At 44.6% G+C, this 26,385-nt stretch overlaps 1 protein-coding gene across 4 annotated transcripts in view; it reads right to left on the reverse strand.

The window, feature by feature from the left end:
- The window catches only part of kiaa1549lb (KIAA1549-like b), a 273,051-nt gene that overhangs the window by 131,640 nt on the left and 115,026 nt on the right, over positions 1–26,385 (reverse strand). For all 4 annotated transcript variants that reach the window (XM_063061611.1, XM_063061614.1, XM_063061610.1 and 1 more), the window contains 3 exons: positions 14,374–14,433; positions 12,977–13,128; positions 3,462–3,633 (listed from right to left, as the gene is read on the reverse strand). In XM_063061611.1, the coding sequence (XP_062917681.1) occupies positions 3,462–3,633; positions 12,977–13,128; positions 14,374–14,433 (384 nt within the window). The remainder of the gene's footprint in view (positions 1–3,461; positions 3,634–12,976; positions 13,129–14,373; positions 14,434–26,385) is intronic.

A 26,385-nucleotide genomic window follows, 5' to 3' on the forward strand; every position in this document is an offset into this window, starting at 1 on the left:
TTTTATGAAAAAAAAACATTTAAAGTGCCACACAGTTTTCAGCCCATGTAAAAATTTTCTGCTTAGAGCAATGGTTGGTCCAAGCAGCTATATAAAAAATAAAGGGAATGTTGCATTCACTACTAAAACATAAATTATACTTGATTTTCACAAGAAAAACAGAAATAGAACAAAAGTAAGTCCACTATAATGCATGATAGTTAGAGTGTTACTGTACTGAGGTGGCGATTAGGGTTGTGCGAGTTGGTTGAAAGACCAAGTGGTACGTGATCTAGAACCTGGTGATGTAAGATTCTGTACCTCCTGATGGTAGCTGCAAAAGGACGGCATGGTCCAAATGGTGGTGTAGATACAACCAATAGTGGGGAGACATGTGCCAGTGATGTATTGGGTCGAGTCCATTGCTCTCTTTATACATTAGACGATAAGACAATAAGACAGAAAGGCAGAGTTAGGCCATTCGCCTATCACGTCTAATCTACCATTCCATCCTGGCTGATTTATTATCCCTCTCAACCCCATTCTCCTGCCATCTCTCCATAGCCTTTCATGCCCTTACTAATCTAGAACCTATCAAGCTCCATTTTAAATTGATCAATGACCTGGCCTCCACAGCAATCTGTGGCAATGAATTCAGTAGATTCACCACCCTTTGGCTAAAGAAATTCTTCCTTACCCCTGTTCTAAATGGATGATGCTCTATTCTGAGGCTGTGCCCTCTGCTCCTGGACTCCCTCACTATAGGAAACATCCTCTCCACACCCACTCTATCTAGGCCTTTCAACATTCAACATTCAATAGGTTTCAATGAGCTCCCCTGTTATTCTTCTAAACTCCAGAGAGTAAAGGCCCAAGCCATCAAAAGTGCCTCATAAGTTAACTCTTTCATTCCTGGAATCATTCTCATGAACCTCCTCTGGATCCTCTTCAATGCAAGCACATCCTCTCTTAGATATGGAGCCCAAAACTGTTCACAATACAAGTTCATAAGTGTGCTCTGCTCAATGCCTTATATAGGGTCAGCATTACATCCTTGCTCTTATATTCCAGTCCATACTCCCAACTGTGTATTCCAGTCCATATACCCAACTGTATATTCCATCTGCCACTTCTTTGTCCATTCTTTCAATCTGTCTAAGACCTTCAACAAATTTCTTCCTTCCTTAACACCACCCACCCCTTGACCTATCTTTGTATCATGCACAAGCCTTCAATTCCATCATCCAAATCATTGCCATATAACATGAAAAGAAACCAACCTCTGCAGAACACCATGAGTCACCAGCTGCCAACCAGAAAAGGCCCCCTTTATTCCTACTCATTGTCTCCTGCCAGTAAGCCTATCTTCTATCCAGAAATTATATATTTCTGGTAATACCATGGGCTTTTATCTTGTTAAGCAGCCTCCTGCATGGCACCTTGTCAAAGAGTTGTGAAAATCTAAGTAAACATGTCCTCATGCCACGGGGTTGCCTGTAGCAGCTGCCCAGGGAAAGAGACTCGGGAGGCAGTATGGAAGACAGCTGGAGTCCGTGATGGACTGGGGACTAGCCCCTCCATTTGGTGTTGTTCTCCAGAGTTTGCTCAGTGGAAGACGAATTGGATCATGGTCATCTGCTGCTGCACTAGCCTATGATGACAACCATCTTTGACTTCCCTTGTCAGTCACAGTTGTCTCATCCTCTCTTTAGAATACTTCTTCATCTTTGGGATGAACCTATCCCACCCCTTCCGAAATACCCCCAGTAACTTCAGCCATTGCTGGTCTGCCATCATCCCTACTAGTGTCCTCTTCCAATTAACTTTGGCCAGCTCCTCTCTCATGCCTCTGTAATTCTGATACCCACAATGTCATACCTGCTAATCTCTAACTGCACCCCAAGATCATCTACCTTATTCTGTATACTGTATACATTCAAATATAACGCCTTTAGTCTTCTATTTGTCTCCCTCTTTGACTTTCCCCTCATTATACTTCAACTGACTGCAATTCTGCCTGATCGTCTGCCTCTAGTTGTACACCAACTGTCCCATCCTCAGCCCTATCACTCTGGTTCCCATTCCCCAGACGAATTAGTTTAAATCCTCCCCAACAGCTCTAGCAAATCTAGGATATTTGTCCCCTTCAATTTCAGGTCTAACCCATCCTTTTTGTACAGGTAACACACTCAAAATGATGGAGGAACTCAGCAGACCAGGCAGCATGTATGGAATAGAGTATAGTCGACGTTTCAGACCAGGACTCTTCAACTCGGCCTGAAACATCAACTGTGTACTCTTTTCCATAGATGCTGCCTAGCCCAGTGAGTTCCTCCATACTTTTTGTGTGTTTTGCTTTGGATTTCCAGTATCTGCAGATTTTCTTGTGTTTTTGCTTCTTGTACACGTCATACCTTCCCCAGTGATCCAGAGATCTGAAACACTGCCTCCTGAACCACTTCCTCAGCCACTCATTCATTGTATTCCAGCTCTGACTAGCACATGGCACTGGGAATAATACAGAGATTACTACCTTGGAGGTTCTGCTCGTCAGCCTCTTCCCTAACTCCCTATACTCATTGCACAGGACCTCTTCCCACTTTCTACATCTGTCACTGATGCCAATGTGCACCAGAACCTTTGCTTGCTCAGCCTCCCTCTTGAGGATCTCCTGCAGCCGATCTCAGACATCCTTGACCCTAGCACCTGGGAGACAACACACCACTCTGGTGTCTTTTTTTATGGCCACAGAATCTCTTGAGAATCCAGCTAACTACTGAGTCTCCTATGGATGCAACCAGCCAGGATACTTTCAACAGTGCATCTGTAGAAGTTTGTTAGAGTATTTGGAGACAAGCCAAACCTCCCTAACTTTCTAAGGTGCGCCTTTCCTGGTGATTGGTTTCTGCGCATTATGTTGCATCTATCTTCTCAAAACTTTCAAAGGACCAAGTCAGAGACTGTTGGCAAGGTGGTTACCAGAGAACTTCATCCAACACCCAGGAGGTCTCTGTGAAAACCAACAAGAAGAAGAATTTCCTTCCCTTCAACCAGTCAGTTCTTGAACCACCCTTCACAACTCTAATTTCCCCAGTTTAGCAACTCTATGACCACTCTGCACTAAAATGGACTTTGCTTTTGCTTGTTATAGTTGTGGTTTCTTAGGTTTACAATTTGTGATAAATTTACATTTTCCTTGTGAATGCTGCTTACCTGATGGCATGCATCTGTAATTTTGCAGTAATGCGTTTTTCATTGTACCTGTGAATTGAAAATAAACTCTGTGTCTTGTGATTTTCCGCTTTGCCCCATTAACCTTCATACCTGTCACGGTCACCTCAAACCTATCCATGGTCTTCACAGTTCTGTCACGAGAACTGCATGGAGTAAACCCTGATTTTACTGCTTAAGTCTAACTCCTGTCAGATCCAAGGATCCCCTCATCACCTCCCTTCTCCCAAGGAGGCAAGGGGCTCACTTACGCTCCGCCTGCACGTGGACACGGTAGCCGAGCTCCAAGGCCATAGACTGTGGGTCAACGGTGTTCAGAATCTTTGCCGCTGTGGTGCCCAGCAAGGCTCTGCCATCCTCCAGGGCGTAGTAGGTCAACTCAGCCGGGTTCCTGGGGCCAGCGAGGCGATTCATCCTGACCAGCTGCAGAGGAATGAAAAGCAAGGCACAAACATCAATTGCCACTAATGCCTCTATCATGGCATTATCGTAATGCCATCGACCCTGGTTTAACTCACTCCTCTCTCTCTAAACAGTGATACGTTCTCCCTGTGAATGTGTGGGATTCTTCCAGTTTCCATCCTCATTCCAAAAAGGTAATGGGTATAACTGGGTGATGCAGGTTGTTTGGGTCGGAAGGGATTTTTATTGTGCAGTATCTCTGAATGGGAGGCAGGGTGGAGATACATCTCTACCAAAGGAGGTGTAAGGCGCTCCTTCTCTCTGTCAACCTACAGGTCACCCTTGGGCAATGTGTACCACCTGCTTAGCCCCTCAATCAGGGTCACGTGAAGCTACGGGAGCAGGTGGCGGATGGTCGTATGAGCAGCTGGTGCATGTCACAAGTCCTGGTTATGTGACCGCTGATGCCAGACAGACAGTCTCTGAAGAGTACTGATAACGGCTGGGATCACCTGTGCGGTAAAGACACTGCCCAGAAAAAGGCAATGGCAAACCACTTCTGAGGAAAAATTTGCCAAGAACAATCATGGTTATGGGAATAGCATGATCACCTATGTCATACAGCATGAATGAATGATCTCTAAATAAATTAAATAAATACTAACGCTCATAGTGCTGGGAGCATTGTACAGCCCTTAAGGGGGGTGCAGGTAAAAGGGCATTCTAGGTAAAATCATGCTGGAGAAAGGAATGGAAGGAAAGCATTTACTCTATCTTTACCCCTCATAATTTACTATACCCCATGGATAGGTATATGGATGGTAGGAGTATGGAGAGCTATGGTCCCAGTGCAGGTTGATGGGAGTAGACAGTTGAAATGGTTAGACATGGATGAGATGGGCCGAAGGGCCTGTTTCAGTGCTGTACTTTTTTATGACTCTATAATATCTCCCTTCATTTTCGCGAGCTCCAGGGAATAAAATTCAAACCTGTTCAACCTTTCCCTATAACTCAAGTCTCAAATCCTGGCGATGTCCTTGCAAATTTTCTCAGCATTCTTTCAATCTTATTGATATCTTTGCTGCCAGTATGTGACAAGAACTGCACACAATACCCTAAATTTAGAACATAGAACATAGAAATCTACAGCACATTACAGGCTCTTCAGCCCACAATGTTGTGCCGACCATGTAACCTACCCTAGAAACTGCCTAGAATTTCCCCACCACATAGCCCTCTATTTTTCCAAGCTCCATGTACCTATCTAAGAGTCTCTTCAAAGACCCTATTGTATCCACCTTCACCACCGTCGCTGGCATCACATTCCACTCTCCCACCACAAATTTGGCCTCCCCAATATCTTATACAACTTCAGCATAACTTCGCAACTTCCCTCCTCAACACTCTGATTTATTTAGGCCATACCATTCACAAGGATCTGTGTGGGATAAGACCATAAAACATAGGAGCAGAATTAGGCCATTCAGCCCATTGAGTCTGTTCCATCATTTTATCATGGCTTACCCATTTCCCTCTCATCTCCATTCTCCTGCCTCCTCCCCATAATCTTTCGCAGCCTGACGCAACAAGAACCTATCAACCTCTGCTTTAAATACACCTGAAGAACTTGCCTTCACAGCTACCTGTGGCAACACATTCCAAAGATTCCCCATCCTCTGGCTAAAGAAATTCCTCCTAATCATCTTTTGCTACTAGCACACAAAGGAATATAAACTGCACACAAAAGCTTGTCACCCTCTACCTCGTTGGCATGTTAAGAAGTATGTTTCACGATCGCCTACAATCACATTTCCTTTTCCGGTTTCTGATGCAGACGGTGTTGACAACATGGAGTTTGCGATGATTTGTCTGCAGATTTTAGAACTGGCTTATTTACACTGCTTTTACTGAAGAAATTATTCAGGGTGCTCGCGTTGTTGTCACTGGGTAAAAAATTGCACAGCCCAAGATTTTTGCGTACACTGGTCATTCCAAATTAGAGGGAACATTGCTGCTAATCTCCATTCTAAATGGATGTCCCTCTATTCTGAGGTTGTGCCCCCTGAACCTAGATTCCCCCACTATTGGAAACATCTTCTCCACAACCACTCTGTCTAGACCTTTCAACTTTCAATGAGATCCCCCCTCCCTCATTCTTCTAAATTCCAGCAAGTACAGACCCAGAGTGATCAAACACTGCATATATGAGAAGCCAGTCATCCTGAAATCATTTTCATGAACCTGCTTTGAACTCCCTCCAATGTCAACACACCCTTTTGTAGATAAGGATGCAGAGAGGACTCTAGAGATGAGGGTCAACCTTCATTATTTATTTATTTAGAGATATAGCACAGAATAGGCCCCTTTGGCCCTTCGAGCCACACTGCCCAGCAATCCCCGATTTAACCCGAGCCTAACAATGGGACAATTTACAATAGCAAATCAACCAACCATCTGGTACATGTTTGGTCTGTGGGAGGAAACCAGGGCACCTGGAGGAAACCCACACACACTCACGGGGAGAACATACAAACTTCTTACGGCCAGTGGCGGGAATTGAACCCGGGTCGTTGCGACTGTAAACCGTTGTGGTAACCACTATGCTACCCTGCCGCCCAGATCAGAAAGTCTGGGGCAACAGAATAGAGATAAGAGGTGGCATCCATCATTAAGGACCCTCACCACACAGGACATGCCCTCTTATTGTTACTGTCAGGAAGGAGGTACCTGAAGGCACACACTCAACGTTTCAGAAACAGCTTCTTCCCCTACTTTTTTAATTCTGCTTTTTTTGCACTGTTTATTTTAACTTAACCATTTAATAGACATATATATACTTAGTGCAATTCATTTTTTTCCTCTAGATGTATTTATCATGTATTTCATTGTACATACCGGCTGTGTGGTGAAGAAGGCACAACAGCACCTCTTTCACCTCAGGCAGTTGAAGAAGTTTGGTATGGGCCCCCAAATCCTAAGAACTTTCTACAGGGGCACAATTGAGAGCATCCTGACTGGCTGCACCACTGCCTGGTATGGGAACTGTACTTCCCTCAACCGCAGGACTCTGCAGAGAGTGGTGCGGACAGCCCAGTGCATCTGTAGATGTGAACTTCCCACTATTCAGGACATTTACAAAGACAGGTGTGTAAAAAGGGCCTGAAGGATCACTGGGAACCCAAGTCACCCCAACCACGAACTATTCCAGCTGCTACCATCCGGGAAACGATACCGCAGCATAAAAGCCAGGACCAATAGGTTCCGGGACAGCTTCTTCCACCAGGCCATCAGACCGATTAATTCATGCCAACACAACTGTATTTCTATGTTATATTGACTGTTGTTCATATTTAACCATCTTATTACTGTCCTGTTGTACACACTATTTATTATGAATTACTATAAATTGCACATTGCCAATTTAGATGGAGATGTCACATAAAGATTTTTACTCTTCATGTAAGTAATAAAGTCAATACAATTCAATTCAAGATATATGACGGTGATATTAAACCTGGTTCTGATTCTGATTCTGACGTAACTGAGGCATCTAAAGTCATCTCAAATTTGTAGAGAGGAAGCAAGGGGAAACTGTGTCTTCTTACTGACTTGACATAAACCCCAGCAGAGGACACAGATACGATGGAACTGACAAAAGAACCAGAAGGGAAATGATGAGAACTTGTCTTTTTCAGTCATTTATGATCTTTGTAGGAGCCATGTGTCTGTTATCTGTCTGTATTGTATTTTGCGGCGCGTTTATGATGGTCATCTGTTACATGGGTTAGGACGTGGTAGAAGCAAATGAGTGTAGTTACGTATTCACACTTGGGGGTAGTTAGTTGTTAGCCAGAAGGAGTGAGTCATGGAGAATGATTATTTTTTTGTTGATCACTTAAATACTTGGAACGCTACTAGGCTACGTAAATACACTAGTAACCCTCACTGGAATGCTATTAGACTGCTTTGCTAAATGAAACACTAATTTAGTTCAACTACTAATTATGCTGAGTATCACTTAGTTATATTGCTAATTAGAATGCTTAGTTACGCTGATTTGAATGCTAAGATCACTGTATCACTAATTTAGTTTCATTCGTTTTATGTTGTTACAAGATCGTACCTCTTTGCTGGTTTGGTAATAAAGGATCGAATGTACCTTTATCGATTTGGAAATTTGTTACTTGGAAGCACATCATACAGTGTCAATTACCCTGGTTTAGTCTGTCGGTGGATTTGGTTTGTTTTTAAGTGACCGCTACATTCTTGAAGGTGCAGGAGGGATTTTTGGTGACATTTTGCTATTTCTGGGTATCACTAGGAAATGCTGGCATTTCGATTCAGATCCAGGTTCATTTATTTATCACATGTACATCAAAACATTTAGTGAAATGTGCCGTTTGCATTAGCAACTTAAGGGTGTTCTGGGGGCAGCTTGGAAGTGTTACCACACATTCCAGCACCAATATAGCATGTCCACAAATACATATCATTGCTCAGAAATTTTGTCATATTTTCTTCATTTTCCTGTAATTGCCCGCAAGAAAACAAAACTCAGGGTACAGTTGCACATGGTGATCTAAGTACTTTTATAATAAACAACACACATAAAAATTGCTGGTGAACGCAGCAGGCCAGGCAGCATCTCTAGGAAGAGGTACAGTCGACGTTTCAGGCCGAGACCCTTCGTCAGGACTGACAATTTATAATAAATGTACTTCCACTTGGGGACCATGGTAGTGTGGCAATCAGTTCGGAGTTCAATTTCAGCATCATCCGTAAGGAGCCTGTCCGTCTTCTCTGTGGAATGCGTGGGTTTCCTCTGGGTGTTCCAGTTTCCTTCCACAGACCAAAGGTGTGCAGATTAGTAGGTTAATCGGTCACTGTAAACTATCCCATAATTAAGCTAGGGTTAAATCAGGGGTTGCTGGCTGGTGCAGCTCAAAGGGCCTATTCCATGTTGTATCTCAATGAAGAAACTCCTTGGAGTTTAGAAGAATGGGGGGGAGACCTCACAGAAACATTTCGAATGTTGAAAGGCATGGACAGTGTGGATGTGGCAAAGTTGTTTCCCATGGTGGGGGAGTCTAGTACGAGAGGGCATGACTTAAGGATTGAAGGGCGCCCATTCAGAACAGAGATGCGAAGAAATTTTTTTAGCCAGAGGGTGGTGAATCTATGGAATTTGTTGCCACGGGCAGCAGTGGAGGCCAAGTCATTGGGTGTATTTAAGGCAGAGATTGATAGGTATCTGAGTAGCCAGGGCATCAAAGGTTATAGTGAGAAGGCGGGGGGTGGGGGTGGGACTAAATGGGAGAATGGATCAGCTCATGATAAAATGGCGGAGCAGACTCGATGGGCCGAATGGCCTACTTCTGCTCCTTTGTCTTATGGTCTTATGGTCTAAATAAATACATAAACAATGCAAACATCAACAAACCAAGATCATAATAGCAAAACAAGCCCCTTTCCCATCCACTCGCTCATGCACACAGGCCTCCAAATCCAGGACAGGTCTTCTCCAGCCCTCTGACCTCTAGTCTATGGCCTCGGATTCTCAGACACACAGACACTGGGCCTCCAACCATCCCGTCTCCTAGAAGTCCCTTGAAATGGGTAACTCACTGGCCTCTTTCAGAGGGCAGCTGAAAGCCAGCCCGAAAGATTGACCGCTTATTCCTTCCATAGATGCTGCCTAGGGTGACGGGGTGGAGACACGTCTCCACCAAAGGAGGTGTAAGGCACTCCTTCCCTCCAGTAGCCTACAGGTCACCCTTGGGCAAGGTGTGGCACTGGCTTAGCCCCCCGATCAGGGTCACGTGAAGCCATGGAAGCAGGTGGTGGATGGTCGTATGAGCTGGTGGTGTATAACACAAGTCCTGGTTATGCAACTACTGACATCAGGCAGAAAATCTCTGAAGAGATAATGGCTGGGGCCACCCATCTTGTAAAGACGCTGCCCAGAAGAAAGCAACGGCAAACCAAAAATGTGCCAACTATCATGGTCGAAGATCATGATTGTCTGCGTCATATAACACAGCACATAATGATGATGATGGTGAGATGCTGCCCAGCACGCTGAGGTCCTCCAGCATTTTCTATGAGCTGTTCATGAATCTAGCGTCACATTCAGCCAGCCCAGGCAAGGATACCAGACTTTCTCCTCTGCATCCGCAAACTGGAGGATATTTTAAGCACAACCCAGTCATTTCAAGGTTACTGTTACTGATACCATCAGTCAGAGCTGCTGAAATTTCTCCAAAAGTATTGTATTTCTCCAAAAGTGAACGAGCGTACTAGAGCCCTGCAGCACGGAATCAGGCCCTTCAGCCCATCTTATCCATGCTGAGAAATGCCCATCTAGCACTAAGAGCACTACAGCACAAGGACAGGCCTTCTGCCTGTGATGTTGGCGCAAACCAATTAAATTAATAATCAAATGGCCAAAGAAACTAATCTCTGGCAGTACACACAAAATGCTGGAGGAACTCAGCAGGTCAGACCGCACCTACGGAAAAGAGTAAGTAGTCAACTTTTCCGGCAGAGATCCTTCTTCAGGACTCTAATCACTTCAGCCTACACAAAGTCCATATCCTTCCATTTCCCTCACATTCATGTCTATCTAAATGTCTCTTACTAGTCCCTAATGTTTCTGTCTCTACCATCACCCAGGCAGTACATTCCAGGCACCCACACTCCCCGTGTAAGAATATTGTTCCTCACAACTCTATTTTACCCCCTCTCACATTAAATGCAATCCCTCTGGTATTAGACATTTCAGCTCTGGGAAAAAGATACTGTCTGTCTACTTTATCCGTGTCTCACATGATCTTATAAACCTCTGACAGATCTCCCCTCACTCTCCACCACTCCAGAGAAAACGACGCAAGTTGTCCATTCTCTCCTTACAGCACATGTCCTCTAATCCAGACAGCATCCTAGCAAATCTCCTCTGCACCATCTCCAAAGCCTCGACATCCTTCCGATAATGGGGGTGACCAGAACTGTACGCAGTACTCCAGATGTGGCCAAACTAGAGCTTTATAAAGCTGCAACATCTAAGGTAGTCCGATTTTCCTTGGTTGGCCCACCTCTCTCTAAAGTCTTCCCACTCATGTACCTGATAGAGTCGCAGAACACAGTAGTAAATAGTCACAGAGCCCTACAGCATGGAAACAGGCCCTTCGGCCCATCTATTCTGTACCAACTGTGTTGCCCAGCAAGCTAGTCACATCTGCCCACATTTAGCCCATAGCCCTCACAACCCCTCCTCTCCATGTACTTATCGGGGTGCCTTTTAAATATGGCTAACGTGCTCACCTCAGCCACTATTTCTGGCAGCTCATTCCTCCCTCTAAATCCTTTCCATTCATGTATCATAGAATAGGATATGGCTGATGACCCTTATAAATATTTCTACTCTGATCTTAAGCCTATGACTTCTTACTTTTAGCACCCCTCCCACAAAAGACTATGTGCTTTCACCCTGCCTATGCCCCTCATAATCTTATCTACCTCTGTCAGCTTGGTTCCATAATGTTGTCATAGCCAGGTGATAGTAGCGTGGATAAGCTCCCACTACCTATTAAATAGCTAGTGTTGGCATGTGGCCAAGTGGTTAAGGCATTTGTCTAGTGATTTGAAGCTCGCCAGTTCGAGCCTTGGCTGAGGCAGCGTGTGTGTCCTTGAGCAAGGCACTTAACCACACATTGCTCTGCGACGACACCGGTGCCAAGCTGTGTGGGTCCTAATGCCCTTCCCTGAAGAGGGAAGACTTTCACCTTGGGCAACTGCTGGTCTTCCATACAACCTACCCAAGCCTGAGCCCTGGAAACCTTCCAAGGCGCAAATCCATGGTCTCAAGAAACTAACGGATGCCTATATAAACCTATTAAATGCTCCCAATGGCACGTGTCTCAAATAGCCTCTGATAGCCAAGTCCAGCTCTTCACGTGCAACTTAGCTAAGCCCAGCTGAACCATTTCTACTGACAGGAGAAAGGGAAAAGGCAGGTTACAGGTGCCTTAAAACCAGTCGCCTCAGGCAGATAGGGTTCATCAGCCATAGTTGGCAGCCCATCTAGAATCCCAACTGTGCATCTCAAATCTCCACTGCCTCACAGCTATACACACCCATAAGGTAGGCTTCAGGAGTAAACATCGAGGAAAAATCCGGAGCTGGAATCCCGAAGGCAGTCTTACATTGAGTTCAATGCCAACTGGCAGCACCTGCAATGATGCTGGTGCCAAACTCTGCTGTTCCTCTGAGTTCATCAGATGCATGGGGGGGGGAGCTTGCTTCACGGGCAACAGATTGGTCTCCATATTGCACTGCCTTGGCTTGTGTATCTAGACAGCTAGGACACAACATCCACGGTCAACCCTGACTAATAGGGTCCTACTATCAGCTCACCCCTTGATTTCCTACAATCCTGGGAATAAAGTCCTAATCTACGCAGCCTCGCCTGTTACTCAAGGCCCCAGTTAAATCATTAAAGGAGGAAATATTCGCAGAACTGTGGAGAAAGAGGAGTTTAACTGGATGATCCTTGCCAAAGGCTAGCATAAAAATGTTTCCATTTTTGCCATAGCAGTCTATGATTTTCATTCCACACTAAATAGGCCAAAAGTCAGCATCTTTGACAGAAACAAGAATATTATGCATTCTGTCGTTATGTGACTGTATGCATCAGACTACCACATCACTTAAGTGTTAGGTCTATGCGGAGCAAGAACGACGATAGAGTAGTATGATTCAATATTTTTACTGAGTCATGGTAGTAACGGTACACGCTGGGCAATTTGCACTGCAGGAGCAATGAACCGGGCCCGCTGAGGCGAAAGACACGTGCACTCAAAAGCCCATGCCGAGAAAAGAGAGAGAACTCCGCGATTGGGTCTAACCGATGCATCGCGCTAACAAATGACCACGTGCAGACCCACCACCTTCTCACAATGAATCCAAAATGGTTCAAGAGAAAGAGGAATTGTTGATGTACAGAGAATGGAGGGGTATGGACATTGTGTAGGCAGAAGGGATTAGTATAGTTTGGTGTTTATTTGCTAGTTTAATCAGTTTGGCACAACATTGTGGCCCAAAAGGCCTGCTCCTGTCCTGTAGATGTTCTACGTTCTATGTCCTATGTTCTTGTTGAGGAGTATTGTAACAGGGCATGGGGCCACAGGCCGATAGGTCAGGGAGGGTGTGTGATGGAGAGTTAAAGTGACAGGCAAGAAGGAGCCCAGTGCCACTCCCTGCGGACTGAACACTGGGATCCCTTCCAAGTGTAACAAGCCAACAAGCGGCACCTGGCAGTCGGCAGTGAGGACAGGGGTGGGGCAGGCATTTGGGGACCAGGTCTGACCTGCACGGTGTAGGCGCCGGTGGTCGATGCGCGCCTGAACCTTCGTCCCTGCTGCTGGGCAGACACAAACAAGTTGGCCAAACGCTGCTCCATCAGGCTGGCAAAGCGCTGGTACCTCTCGCCCAGTGAGGAGTTGTCCACCCCCAGGATAACTGTTGGCAAAAAGAGGCAGCACACATTAGGACCCAAAGACTTTACCATCAGAATCAGATTTATTATACTGACATGAAATTTGTTGTTTTGTGGCAGCAGAATAGGGAAGTGCCATGGTGGTGTAGCGGTTAGCACGATGCTAATACAGCCCAGGGAGTTTCGGAGGCTAGAGTTCAATTCCAGCATCGTCTGTAAGGAGCTTGTACATTCTTCCCACCTCCACTTGGGTTTCCTCCAGGTGCTCTGGTTTCCTCCCACAGTCCAAAGACATACAGGTTAGTAGATTAATTGGTCATTGTAAATTGTCCTGTGATTAGGCTCGGGTTAAATAAGTGGGTTGTTGGGCGGTGTGGCTTGGTGAGTTTGAGGGCCTGTTCCACACCGTATCTCTAAATAAAATTAATGTAACATAAAATGTAGCTCAATTGGTCACATGGGTGTAATTGGGCAGCACAGGCTCGCTGGGTCGAAATATAAATAAATAACATAGAACAGTACAGGCCCTTCAGCCCATGATGCTCTGCTGATCCATTAATCTACTCTAAAACCAATCTAACGCTTCCGCCACCCCCACCCCCCACATAGCCTTCCATTCTTCTTTCATTCATGTTCCTATCTAAATTTCTTAAAGGCTCCAGATGCCCACATACCCCTGACAGTGTGCCTTACTTTATGCATGCATGTATGTCATGGTCTGCCTGGATGCACACAAATAAAGTTTGTCACTGTATCTCGGTACATGTGGCAAGAATAAACGAATACTACAACAAAATCTATCGATCTTAGTCTTCTGTGAACTCAATCAATGCGCTTTCCTCAGCCCCCGGGATAGAGAATTCTAAATTTTCACCACTCCTCTGATGAAGAGTTTTCTCCTCATCTCGATCCTCGGTCCCTTACTCTGAGCCTGTGAGCACTGGTTCCGAGGCTCCACAGTCGAACATTCAAAATGAATTGACCAGTCAGGGAAAACACTCTCCCTGCAACCAGCCTGTTAAGCTCTCTAAATTTTTAATATAAATTTCAATGAGATCTCCTCTCCTCTAAGAGTACAGTTTTAGTCCATTTATTCCTTCCTCCCAGAGAAATCCCATCACCCTTGAAGCAAGTCAAGCAAATCTTTGCTGTCTTCTCAATGGGAAATAAGCAATGTTTTTTCTTAAAGAGTGGCGACTTCACACAATTCTCACACCACGAACAGTAGCTTGCACAACACATACTCCCATGCGATGGAACTTACAAACCTGTAACAACCCAATACTTCTCGGTCGCCGGAGAGGTGTCCAGGTTATTGTACTCCACAGCTGAAAGGAAAATAGGTCAAACAGGAAGTTCAATCCATCTCAGAGAAAACTGTGCAAAAACATTTTCTTTCAAAAATATTTTAAAACATGAATGGTTTAGGGCAGCAGATGGATGGGGGAATTCCCTTTAACACCCAAGGTGGAATTTGGCATAAAAAGAGGTCCACTTGAGTGTGATGCACAGTTACAAGGAACTGTATCTCTCGCGGAACGGGGAGAAACCCACATGGCTAAAGGCAGGTAAATTGCCAGGATCCAACTGCACGATCCCAGGGGTTTTAAAGGAAGTTGCTGCAGAGACGGTGGACACCATTGTTTGAAATTTTACAAAACTCACTAAATTCCGGGATAGTTTCAGAAGATTGGCAAACAAGAGAGGAATAATAAGGGAGGAAGTGGGGGTTAATTTCTATAAATACAAGAGTATCTGCAAATGCTGGAAATCCAGAGCAACACACACAGAGTGCTGGAAGAGCTTAGCAGGTCAGGTAGCATCTATGGAAAGGAAAGTCAAAGTTTCAGGCTGAAACCCTACTTCAGGACTGGAAGACAAGAAGGAAGACGTTAGAACAATAAGGTAGGGGAAGGGGAAGGAGGACTAGCTAGAAGGTGACAGCTGAAACCAGGTGGGTGGGAAAGGTAATGGGCTGGAGGGGAAGGAATCTGATAGGAAAGGAGACAGGACCGTGGGAGAAAGGGAGAAAGGAGGGGCAACAAGTGGATGATAGTCAGGTGAGAAGTAGTAAGAGGCCAGAATGGAGAACAGATGAAGAGTGAATGGGAGGGGGGAAATATTACCAGAAGGAGGAATCAATGTCAATGCCATCAGGTTGGAAGCTACTGAGACAGAATACGAGGTTTTCCTCTTCCACCCTGAGGGTTGCCTCATTGTGGCAGAAGAGGGGGCCATGGACTGACAAGTCAGAACACAAATATGGGCAGGAATTTAAATGGAGGGCTCCCAAAAATTCTGCTTTTGGCAGATGAAGCAGAGGTGCTCAGCAAAGCGGTAGCAAGTTGTAAGGAAAGTAACTAATTGGTAAGAAAAGGTGAATATCGACAAGCCTAAGCAACCTGATTTTCTGAGGGGTCAATCATGTATGACAGGTTTGCCTGAAGTCATCAAAGATGTGACAGATGTTGGCCATGAAGGAATTAAAATATGGAAGAAAACATTAAACTCGAATGGGTCAAAGACAGTGAGCACAGACAAACCAGATGTTTTTGTTCTTGCCATGTGCTTGAAGCAATGGAGGCTGCCATTTTGTGAAGCTGCTCTGTAACCTCCATTTTGTCAGCTGTCTTGTGAACTGCTTTTGCTCAGGAATAGTTCTATCAAAGTTCTTTAAAGTTGACATATTGATGCTCCTGATAATTTGCTGAACTGGAGATAATTTCTAAATAAGAAATTACTCGTGGGGAGCTGTTTGGTACGATAGAACAAGCAGGTTTATGAAAAAGGTGAGTCAGTGACTGACCTGAGTAACTTAAGCCTAGTAGCAGACAAAGAGACATTAATTACAAGTTGTCACTTTCAGAAGGACAATAAATTGATACTGACATGACTAAATTTATTTTTTTATCTATTTATTGAGATACAGTGTGGAACAGGCCCTTCCGGCCCATTGAGCCACGCCTCCCAGCAATCCTCAATTTAATCCTAGCCTAATCAGGAGACAATTTGCGATGACCAATTAACCCACCAACTGATACATCTTTGGACTGTGGGAGGAAACCAGAGCACCCAGAGGATACCCAGGCCATCACAGGGAGGTGCAAACTCCTTACAGGCAGTGGTGGGAATTGAACCCAGGTCACCTGTGCTGCCCCATACGCTACCGTGCTGCCCCATACGCTACCATGCTGCCCATAATTGAATGGGAACCTGACGCAGGTCACTCAGATGCCCTCCAGCCAATGATATCGAAATGCAACATTTGGACTGATCAGGAAATTCTATAAATAGGAAGGGATTCAAATGCAAAGCAGTGAAAACTCTGGAGACTATCACAAGGAAGAACCCCATACCAGGGGCTGGAAGAAAAAAAAGGATCAATAGTCTGGCCAATGGGAGATGCTCTATTTCGGTGTTTTAAATTGAAGAAGTGCTCTGAGCGAGGATTGGTACCAAGCGAACAGTAGAATTCATGTTTTAAGTTGTTAGCCTGGGGTTATTGCTTGTGCAGAGATGATAAAGTGTGAGCTTTGATTAATTACGTTGCGTAATGAGTTGCCTAACCTAGATCAGTTGATGAATAGTCAACACAGGCAGAGTCATTAGAGGAGAAACCGGTGAGGCCTCCTGTATATCGGTGAGATCCGACGTAGATTGGGAGACCGCTTCACTGTGCACCTACACTCCGTCTGCCAGAACAAGCAGGATCTCCCAGTGGACACGCATTTTAATTCCACTTCCCATTCCCAATCTGATATGTCAATCATTGGCCTCCTTTACTGTCATGACGAGGCCACACTCAGGTTGGAGAAACACTTTATATTACGTCTGGGTAGCCTCCAACATGATGATATGAACGTCGATTTCACGAACTTCTGTTAATGGCAGCTCCCGCCCCCACCTTCACCAATTCCCTTCCCCTTTTCCCTCTCTCACCTTATCTCCTTGCCTTCCCATCGCCTCGCTCTAGTGCTCTTTCCCCCTTTTCTTTCTTCCTTTCTTCCATGGCCTCCTGTCCTCTCCCATTAGATTCCCCCTTCTCCAGCCCCATATCTCTTCCACCAATCAACTTTCCAGCTCTTTATTCACCTCTCCCCCTCCCAGTTTCACCAATCACCTCGTGGTTTCCCTCCTCTCCCCCCCCCCACCTTTTAACTCTACTCCTCATCTTTTTCCCTCCAGTCCTGCTGAAGGGTCTCAGCCCAAAACATCGACTGTACTCTTTTCCATAGATGCTGCCTGGCCTGTTGAGTTCCTCCAGCATTTTGTGTGTGTTGAAAGAGATTAAAGAGTCGCTTTATTTGTCACGTACATCGAAAGATACATGAAATCCGCTGTTTGCATCAAATCAAATCAGCAAGGATTGTGCTGGAAGTCCTGATGAAAGGTCTTGGCCTGAAACATCAACTGTTCATTCTTCTCCTTAGATGGTGCCTGACCTGCTGTTTCTACCAGCATCTTGCGTGAGAATGAGGGGTGATTTTACAGAGGTGTGCTGTATACAATCATGAGCTGCACAGATACAGCATGCAGTCTTTTTCCCCCAGTGCTGGGGATTGGAGAACTCAAGGGCAGAGGAGAGCAGTATAATCGGAAGCTGAAGGGTATCTTTCACCCAGAGAGTGGAATGAGCTGCCTGAGAAAGTGGTTGAGACAGGTACATGAACAACATTTAGAGAGTACGTGGATAGGTACATGAACAATATTTAGAGAGTACGTGGATAGGTACATGGAGAGGAAAGGTTCCAAATGAAATCAGCCTACACTGGCAAACGGGAATAGCTTACATGGGCCATCTCGGGCAGCAATGCTACTTGAGCCAAACGGCATGTTTCCCTGCTGCATGACTTGACGAAAGTTGAGACTAGCAGTTCCTTGTTGTGTTTACTTGTATATATTATAAACAATCTAATTATTTTTGTGAAAAGGAACCTCTGCAAACCTTCCTAAGTGTGCTGCAGCCCTTTAAAACACCTCAGACCGTAAGATATAGGACCAGAATTAGGCCATTCTGCCCATCAAGTTTGTTCTATACTCTATCTAGGCCTTTCAATATTCGATAGGTTTCTAGTCAATTCCATAAGACCATTATGCTACAAGACATAGGAACAGAAAAAGACCATTCAGGCCATTGAATCTGCTCCAGCACTCCATCGTGGCTGATTTATTATTCCTCTGAAACCCATTCTCCTGCCTTCTCTTTGTAACGTTTGATGCCCTGAACAAACAAGAACCTACCAACTTCTACTCTAAGTATATCCAATGACTTGCCTCACAGTTGCCTGTGGCAATGAATTCCATAGATTCACTACCCTCTAACTAAAGAAATTCCTCATCATCTCTGTTCTAAATGGATGTCCCTCTATTCAGAGGCTGTGGCCTCTGCTTCTGGACTCTCCCACTATTGGAAACATCCTCTCCATGTTCAAAGTTCTCAAATTACTTTTATTATCAAAGAAAGTATAAATTATACAGCCTTGAGATTTGTTTGCTTACAAGCAGCCACAAAGCAAGAAACCCAAAAGAATCCAATTTTAAAAAAATAAAGACCAACACCCGATGAGCAGAGAACGAGAAAAAAAAACACAAATCATGCAGACAATAGAAGCGAGCAACAACATTGCCAACCAAATTGAGTCCTCAGATCTGAATCCCTGGAGCAGCCCGAGGTAGGCCCAAAGCCTCGGTCTCTGTTCATATTAGCACGGCAAATTTCCGCAAAGCTCGCAGACGTGCAGCACAACAGCCAGAACAGTCTCACAGCCTCGGCACCGCGGAGAGCGGATTGAACATTCTGGGAGAGCGAGCAAAATCGACCCAACTCTCACCTCCAGTCCCAACAGCCTGCCTTTCCAGCCTATCTGGGCCAGCAGTTAAATTGTCCAAAGAGTGGATTGCGCCTTGCATTAGGACCCAGGCCCCAATACATCGAAATGCGTTGGGCCTGGAACTTGCCATCCAACCCAAAGCCACTCTCGGCCTCTCCAAATCGGCTCGGTGCTCAGAGTGATCCAACCTTGCATTGGGGTTAGTTGGACACCAGCAAATCCCCTCTGCCTTGACTCCTCCTCTCTGAATCATTCACTCCAACTCTATCTGTGTCAACTTGGGACGCGCCAGCATGGCTCATCCCTCGAATTCTCTTCGCTTTCACTCACCTCTTCATTGTTTGTGGTGATAGTTTACGGCAATTTACTTCATTAAAGATGATGTTAGTAATGTTTTTAGTCAAATTCTTTACCTTTCAAAGTAACCGCAAGCTGTTGCTCACCTTCAGTAGCCCCACCTTAAACCAGAAGACCCACCACACTATCTTGTCTTTTCAATATTTGACAGCTTTCAGTGAGATCCCCCTCATTCTTTTCGTTATAACCTGCTCACCCACCTGATTTCTGTGCTTGGAAGCCAACCTCCCCTTATAGTAACAGTCAGAATCAATGTCACCTTTCCAAGGACAATTAGCTGCCACAGAATAAATTCTCGCATAACCAGAAACCCTGTACCTCAAGCATGAATTTAAAAAAAATTGATTGTATTGTACAATCCACGAGGAAGTAAAATGGAGGGCAATTCATTAGCATTTTAACAACCTGTGTTCCACATCCTTCATTCTCCCTCTGCATACATAAACAGGGATTTAATATTCAGTTAACGTAAATCAATTGCTTATTTTTAAAAGCATTTGATAAAGTATAGTCATCGGAACCTGGCAAGTGATGACACTGAAGCCTTCTTCTTCCCAAAATATAAAATAATACTTTTATGGGAAATGATATTTATATTGTATAACTCCCTTCACCAGCAGAGTCCAATTACCATTATACATCTCATTACGATAATGTTTTCGCTCCTCGCTAGGTGTTCCCAGTCAGGGAAGCAGTAACACACACAAAGTGTAGATTTTATTTATTTTATTTTATTTAGAGATGCCGAACAAGCCCTCCCAACCCACCCAACACCCCCACCCCCACCCCCACCAACCCTGCCATGCAACCCACCGATTTAACCCGAGCCTAATCACAGGACAATTTACAATGACCAATTAACCTACCAACCGGTATGTCTTTGGACTGTGGGAGGAAACCAGAGCACCTGGAGGAAACCCATGCAGATATGAGAAGGAATGTACAAGCCTGATTATAGGGGATGGGAAATTGTGTGGCACATGGCCAAGTGGTTAAGGCATTGGACTAGCGACCTGAAGGCTGAGGCAACGTGTTGTGTCCTTGAGCAAGGCATTTAATCACACATTGCTCTGCGACGACACTGGTGCCAAGCTGTATGGGTCCTAATGCCTTTCCCTTGGACAACATCGGTGTCGTGGAGAGGGGAGACTTGCAGCATGGGCAACTGCTGGTCTTCCATACAACCTTGCCCAGGCCTGCACCCTGGAGAGTGAAGACTTTCTAGGCGCAGATCCATGGTCTCGCAAGACTAACGGATGCCTTTACTTACTCTGGAATTGAACTTCAAACTTCAATGCCCCCAGCTGTAAAAACACCGCGCTAACCACTACACTTTCACGGCATCTTATTTTTCATTGATTCTAATGTGTTTCTTTGTATCTACTGTGAATGCCCTCAAGAAAATGAATTTCAGGTTAGTATATAGTGACACATCCATATGTTGATAATTGAACTTTAAAATACTGGAGGAACTCAGCGAGTCAGGCAGCACCCATGGAGGGAGTGAGCAGTTGAGATTCCAGGCCATTCATCAGGACTGGAAAGGAAGGTGGCAGAAGCCAGAATAAGATGGTGAGAGGTGGGTGAGGTGTGCAAGCAGGCAGGTGATAGATGAGACCAAATGAAGGGGAAGGTAGCTGAGTGGCCTCATCCTGAAACATCAACCAGTTCATTCCTCTCCATAGTTGCTGCCTGACCTGCCGAGTTTCTCCAGCATTTTGTGGGTGTTGCTCTGGGTTTCCAGCATCTTCAGAATCTCTTGTATCTCTGGTTGGAATCACTTTCCTGTTTAAAGGAGCTTACTTTGCACACGTTCCCTCGCTCACAATGGGGAGCAGCCTGCAGTTTTCAGAATCAAGTTCAGCCTCTTTACTGAATGGTGAAAAATGTCCTTTAATTGCTGTAACTTGCAACAGAAAGTTTATCCTTTCCCAGCTTCACATTTCTTTCCCCCTTCCCTACCCACCCAGCTTTCCCCTTCCCTGGCTTCACCTGACAGCTTGTATTCTCCCCACCTTCTTATTCTGGCTTCTTCCTGCTTCCGCTTCCAGCCCTGATGAAGGGCCTCGGGCCAAAACATCGACTGTTCTTCCCTCTCTGTAGATGCTGCCTGACCTACTGAGTTTCTCCAGCATTTTGTGGATATTGATCAATGATTAGTCCCTTGCTCCTGTGTCTGAGGATGCTGGAAACAGTGGATCAGGCAGCATCTGTGAGAAGAACGACAGTTAACATTTCAGGTCTAAAACACTGTGTGATGTAGTTGACCCTGCCCAATGCATCTACAGGTTTGACAGTGTCCTGAATGGTTACATCATTGTCTGGTAATGTAATTCTAATGCTGCAGACTCAGCCCAATACATCACGTTAATATCGACAGAAGGCTCTGCTTACTCTGACACCTCATCTTTTTTTTCTCCAGTCCTGATGAAGGGTCTCGGCCCGAAATGTCGACTGTACTCTTTTCCATAGATGCTGCCTGGCCTGCTGAGTTCCTCCAGCATTCTGTGTGTGCTGCTTGGATTTCCAGCATCCGCAGACGTTCTCTTGCTTATCCATTGTCAAAGATCCCCACCCTCCAGGACGTACCACCTTCTCACCGTTACCATCAGGCCGGTGGTACAGAAACCCGAAGTCAGGACAAGTTACAAGCACCATGGTAGTGTAGCAGCTGGCGCGATGATATTATAGATGGCGCCAACGAACAGCGATTCCTCAGCTAAGGTCTTCCAGATAGCCAATGTCTTCAATTATGTCACTTTTTCTACGTCTTCTGCTTGTTATTTTTGTCTTGTTTGTGTCACAGAAACTGCTGGAACCTGAGGCATGCAGTTCTGAACTCGATCGAATGACCTAGAGCTCGGCTGTGCCCGGTGAGCTGCCTCAGAGGGAAGATCAGAGACGGGGACCCAAAAAGGAATGAGAACATGAGGTGACCCCCTGGAAAAGACCAGGGTTGGGGTGTGGGATCTTGAATGACTTGACCTCACAGCAGTGTGGAAGATTGAAGCATTGAGGTGAATGCGGAGGGGAGGGGTCAGCGATCGCTCCCAAAGGAGGCCACCAGGATGATGACGGTCAGCGGTGTCCGGACCCGGCGTGGCGGTCACTCCTCGTGGAAGGACTGAGCTCATGCGGCTGCTCTCCTCGTATGCTGACGGTAAGATGTTTCCAATATTCTGGGATCTATGTGATTATTGGACTGTACTGTAAATTGGTTGCCTTCAGTTCTGTGCAGTTTCCTTTCTTGCGGCCGATTGGCGGGTGGGTGACCTGTTAGTTTTTGTCTATGAGAGGCGGGTTGGTGGCTTTGATGCTATTGTAGCTGTTTTTTCTGTGAGTGAGTGGGTCGGGATTGTTATTGTCGCTGTTTTTTTCTGTGGGGACGGGTTGTGGATATGTTGCTATTGTTTCTGTTTATTCTGCGGGGAGGGGTTGTGGATTTGTTGCTATTGTACCTGTATTTTTCTGCGAGTCAGGGGGTCAGATTGTTATTGTTGCTGTTTTTGTCTGCTGAGAGGGGTGGGTGATTTGGGGGCTTACAAGTTTTGTTCCTTTTCTTTTCATTCCATGGGTGGAATTGATGATTTTTCTTTCAACAATTCCCGTGGTCTTTCTGTATTTCATCTGGAAAAGACGAATATCAGAGTTGCATTGTACATGCATACTCTGACAATAAAATGAACCTTTGAATCTTTGAACCTTTGAGGCATCCCAGAGTTTGGAGTTCAATTCCTGTGCGTTTCTGAAAGGGGTCTGCACGTTGTCACCATGAACCGAGCAGGTTTTCCCTGCGTGCTCCAGTTTCCTCCCACAGTCCAAACACATACCAGGAAAGTTTATTGCTCCTTGTAAATTTTCCTGTGATTAGGTTAGGGTTAATCAGGCCTGTCAGGGGTTGTATGGCTCGAAGGGCCGCAAGGGCCTACTCTGCGCTGTACCACTAAATAAACAAACAAACAAATAGATAGATAGATAAATGAATGAATGAATAAGTCCCCACCACCAGGTTCAAGAACAGTTACTTTCTTCCGACCATTCAGTTCTTGAACCGACTGGCACATCCATAATCACGACCTCACTATAGCAACACTATGACCACTTCCAACACTTGGGACTAAAATGGACATTTTTGTTTGAATTATGTTCTTTCTTATAAAAGAGATATGTTTATGCTGCTCATCTGATGCTGCTGCAGGTATGTATTTCATTGCAGCTGTGCACGCATCACAATCACAAGGGCACAAGGTGTTCAATGATAACATGTCTCCAGGTCCTGATCAGCTTCATCCTTGGGTCTCAAAGTGAGAGGACATCGAGATAATTGTTATAATGTTTTAACTTTACAGGATTCCCTCAGATTGGGGAAAGTTTTATTAAATTGGAAAATAGCAAATATTTTTCATTTATTAAAAAAGGAAGTTACAATCCAATTAACTGAATAGAGTGATAGAACACTACAGCACAGAAACAGGCCCTTCAGCCCATCTAGTCTACACTGTACCGTTATTCTGCCTAGCCCCATCTAGTCGCACCTGGACTGTAGCCCTCTCTATTCATCCCATCCATGTACTTATCCAATCTTCTCTTAAATGTTGAATTTGAACCCACATCCAGCATTTCTGCTGGCAGCTCATTCCACACTCACACAATCCTCTGAGTGAAGAAGTTCCCCCTCAGTTTCCTCTTAAATACTTCACCTTTCACCCTTAACCAATGACTCTGAGTTCTAGTCTCACTAGTCTCAGTGGAAAAAGCCTGCTTGCATTATTATCATCTTCAATATGTGCCATGTCATATGACGTGGGTGATCATGGTTCTTCTTGGCAAATCTACAGCAAGGGTTTGCCATTACCTTTTTCTTTACAAGATGGGTGACCCCCGCCATTATCAATATTCTTCAGATGTCACTGATTGCATAACCAGGACTTGTCTCCCTATCTATACTCCTCGTAATTTTGTCTACCTCCATGAAATCTCCCCTCATTTTCCTGCAATCAGTACTCCAGATCTGGCCTCACCCATGTCCTATACAACTTCAATATAATATCCCAACTCCTGTACTCAATACTTTGATTTATGTCTAAACATGTGTTGATACAGTTTAAAGTAGTGCACTATCTCGTTATTATTCTTATATTAATCCTATATGTGATAGATGTCATTCCGAGATAGCCTCTTTAACTCACATGTTTGGGTCATGTCCTTTGTTGGAAAAATATTGGGAAGATATTTTTTATATTATTTCAACGGTTTTGAATATAGACTTACAACATCATCCAATTACTGCTATCCTTGGATTACCAATGATAGACTCAAATCATTTAACCTCTTCAGCTCACTGGATGATTGCATTTCTTACTTTAATGGCTAGAAGATCCATTTTGCTGAATTGGAAAGAGATTAACCCTCCTACTGTATTTCACTGGTTTTCACAAACTATGTTGTGTTTGAATTTGGAAAAAATTAGAAGTGTGGTTTATAACCCTTCCATTAAATTTGAAAAAACTTGGAGGCCATTCATTCAGCATTTTCATATGATGTGATCTGACCATTTCCAAACTTATTTTACTTCTCTGTACTATTGGTTGAGAGGAATGGAGTCGTCAACACTAAGGTTTTCTTATCTTCCATTTTTACGTTGTTAGAATTGCCCAAGTCTTTTAGTTTAGTTGACTAATTCTGTTTAGTTTAGTTTTTTTTGGGGGTGGGGTTTGTTTTTTTTCCTTTTTTTTTATTTTTCATGATTTTTCTCCAGTTTTTTTTGTCCTGTATTATTCATTGTTATCCTACACGATCAGGAGTTTTGTCAATTTATACTATTTGGTTTTATAATTACTCATTTTAAGTATAACAATGTATTTCCAACAATTTGTACTATTGCTACCTTATGTTTATAGTTATGAAGCTAATAAAAAGATTGAAAAGGAAAAAAGAAAGAAAGATTTATGAAGGCAAATGTGCCAAAAGCTCTCCTTATGACCCCATTTACCTGTGATACCACTTTCATGGAGTCAGTGATATGTATTCCTGGATCCCTCAGTCCTACTGCATTTCTCTGCCCTGGTTTGTCCTCTCAAAGAGCAACACCTGGAGAGCCACAGTAGCACAGCGGTTACTGTGATGTGATGACATCAAGGGGCGCCGGAGTTCAGAGTTCAATTCCAATGCTGTCTGAAAGGAGCTTGTACGTCCTCCCCATGAATGCACGGGTTTCCTCTGGGTGCTCCAGTTACCTCCCACGCTCCAAAGACGTACCGTTTAGTAGGTTAATTGGACATTGTGAATTGCCCTGTGATTGGGCTAGGGTAATCAGGTGGTTTGTTGGGCAGTGCGGCTTGTCAGGCCAGAATGGCCTGTTCCAGGCTGCCTCTCTAAATACCGTAAATAAATAAATAAACCTCATACTTGTCTGTGTTAAATTCTGTCTGACTTTTTTCCCAGCTGGTCCAGATCATGGTGCAGCATCGACAGAAGCTCTTGTGTTTATAGACCTGCCTTTAAAGTAGCGCATTGGCTGCAACTTAACTGGGGACATTGTGGAGAGGCACTATGGGACTGCAAAACTGTATCTTCTTCTGTATAAACAAATGCGAAAATCAGGTGTCCTTTTAATGCCTGCACTTCCAAATGTTTAAGGAATCTTGTGCACACTATTTAATCAGGAATGTGTGTTAAGGAAACTCCTTCAGCGTTGATAAACCCCCCATTGAGAAGCACTGTCTTAATTATCCAGCATCCACCTCTGCAACTCTGCCCCGGCTGCAAAAGGAGGCTTGGTCATGGGACTAGCAACCCACAGCTATGCCAACACAAGATCCGATGGCCTCATCCTGGGAGAGGAAGGATCTTTGAAGATGGGCTACACCGGGGGACAACTTGAAAGACTGGCCAAGGACGGAGGACTCAGGTGAACTGTTGTCGGTGGTCTATGCCCCAGAAGAGGTGAATTGAATTGAATTGACTTTATTTTTTACATCCTTCAAATACGTGAGGAGTAAAAATCTTTACGTTACATCACTGTCTAAATGTGCAATGTGCAATCATAGTAATTTATAATAAACAGAACAGTCAATGCAACATAGAAATACA

The sequence above is a fragment of the Mobula hypostoma genome, chromosome 11 (assembly GCF_963921235.1).
Source record: "Mobula hypostoma chromosome 11, sMobHyp1.1, whole genome shotgun sequence".
Taxonomy (NCBI): domain Eukaryota; kingdom Metazoa; phylum Chordata; class Chondrichthyes; order Myliobatiformes; family Myliobatidae; genus Mobula; species Mobula hypostoma.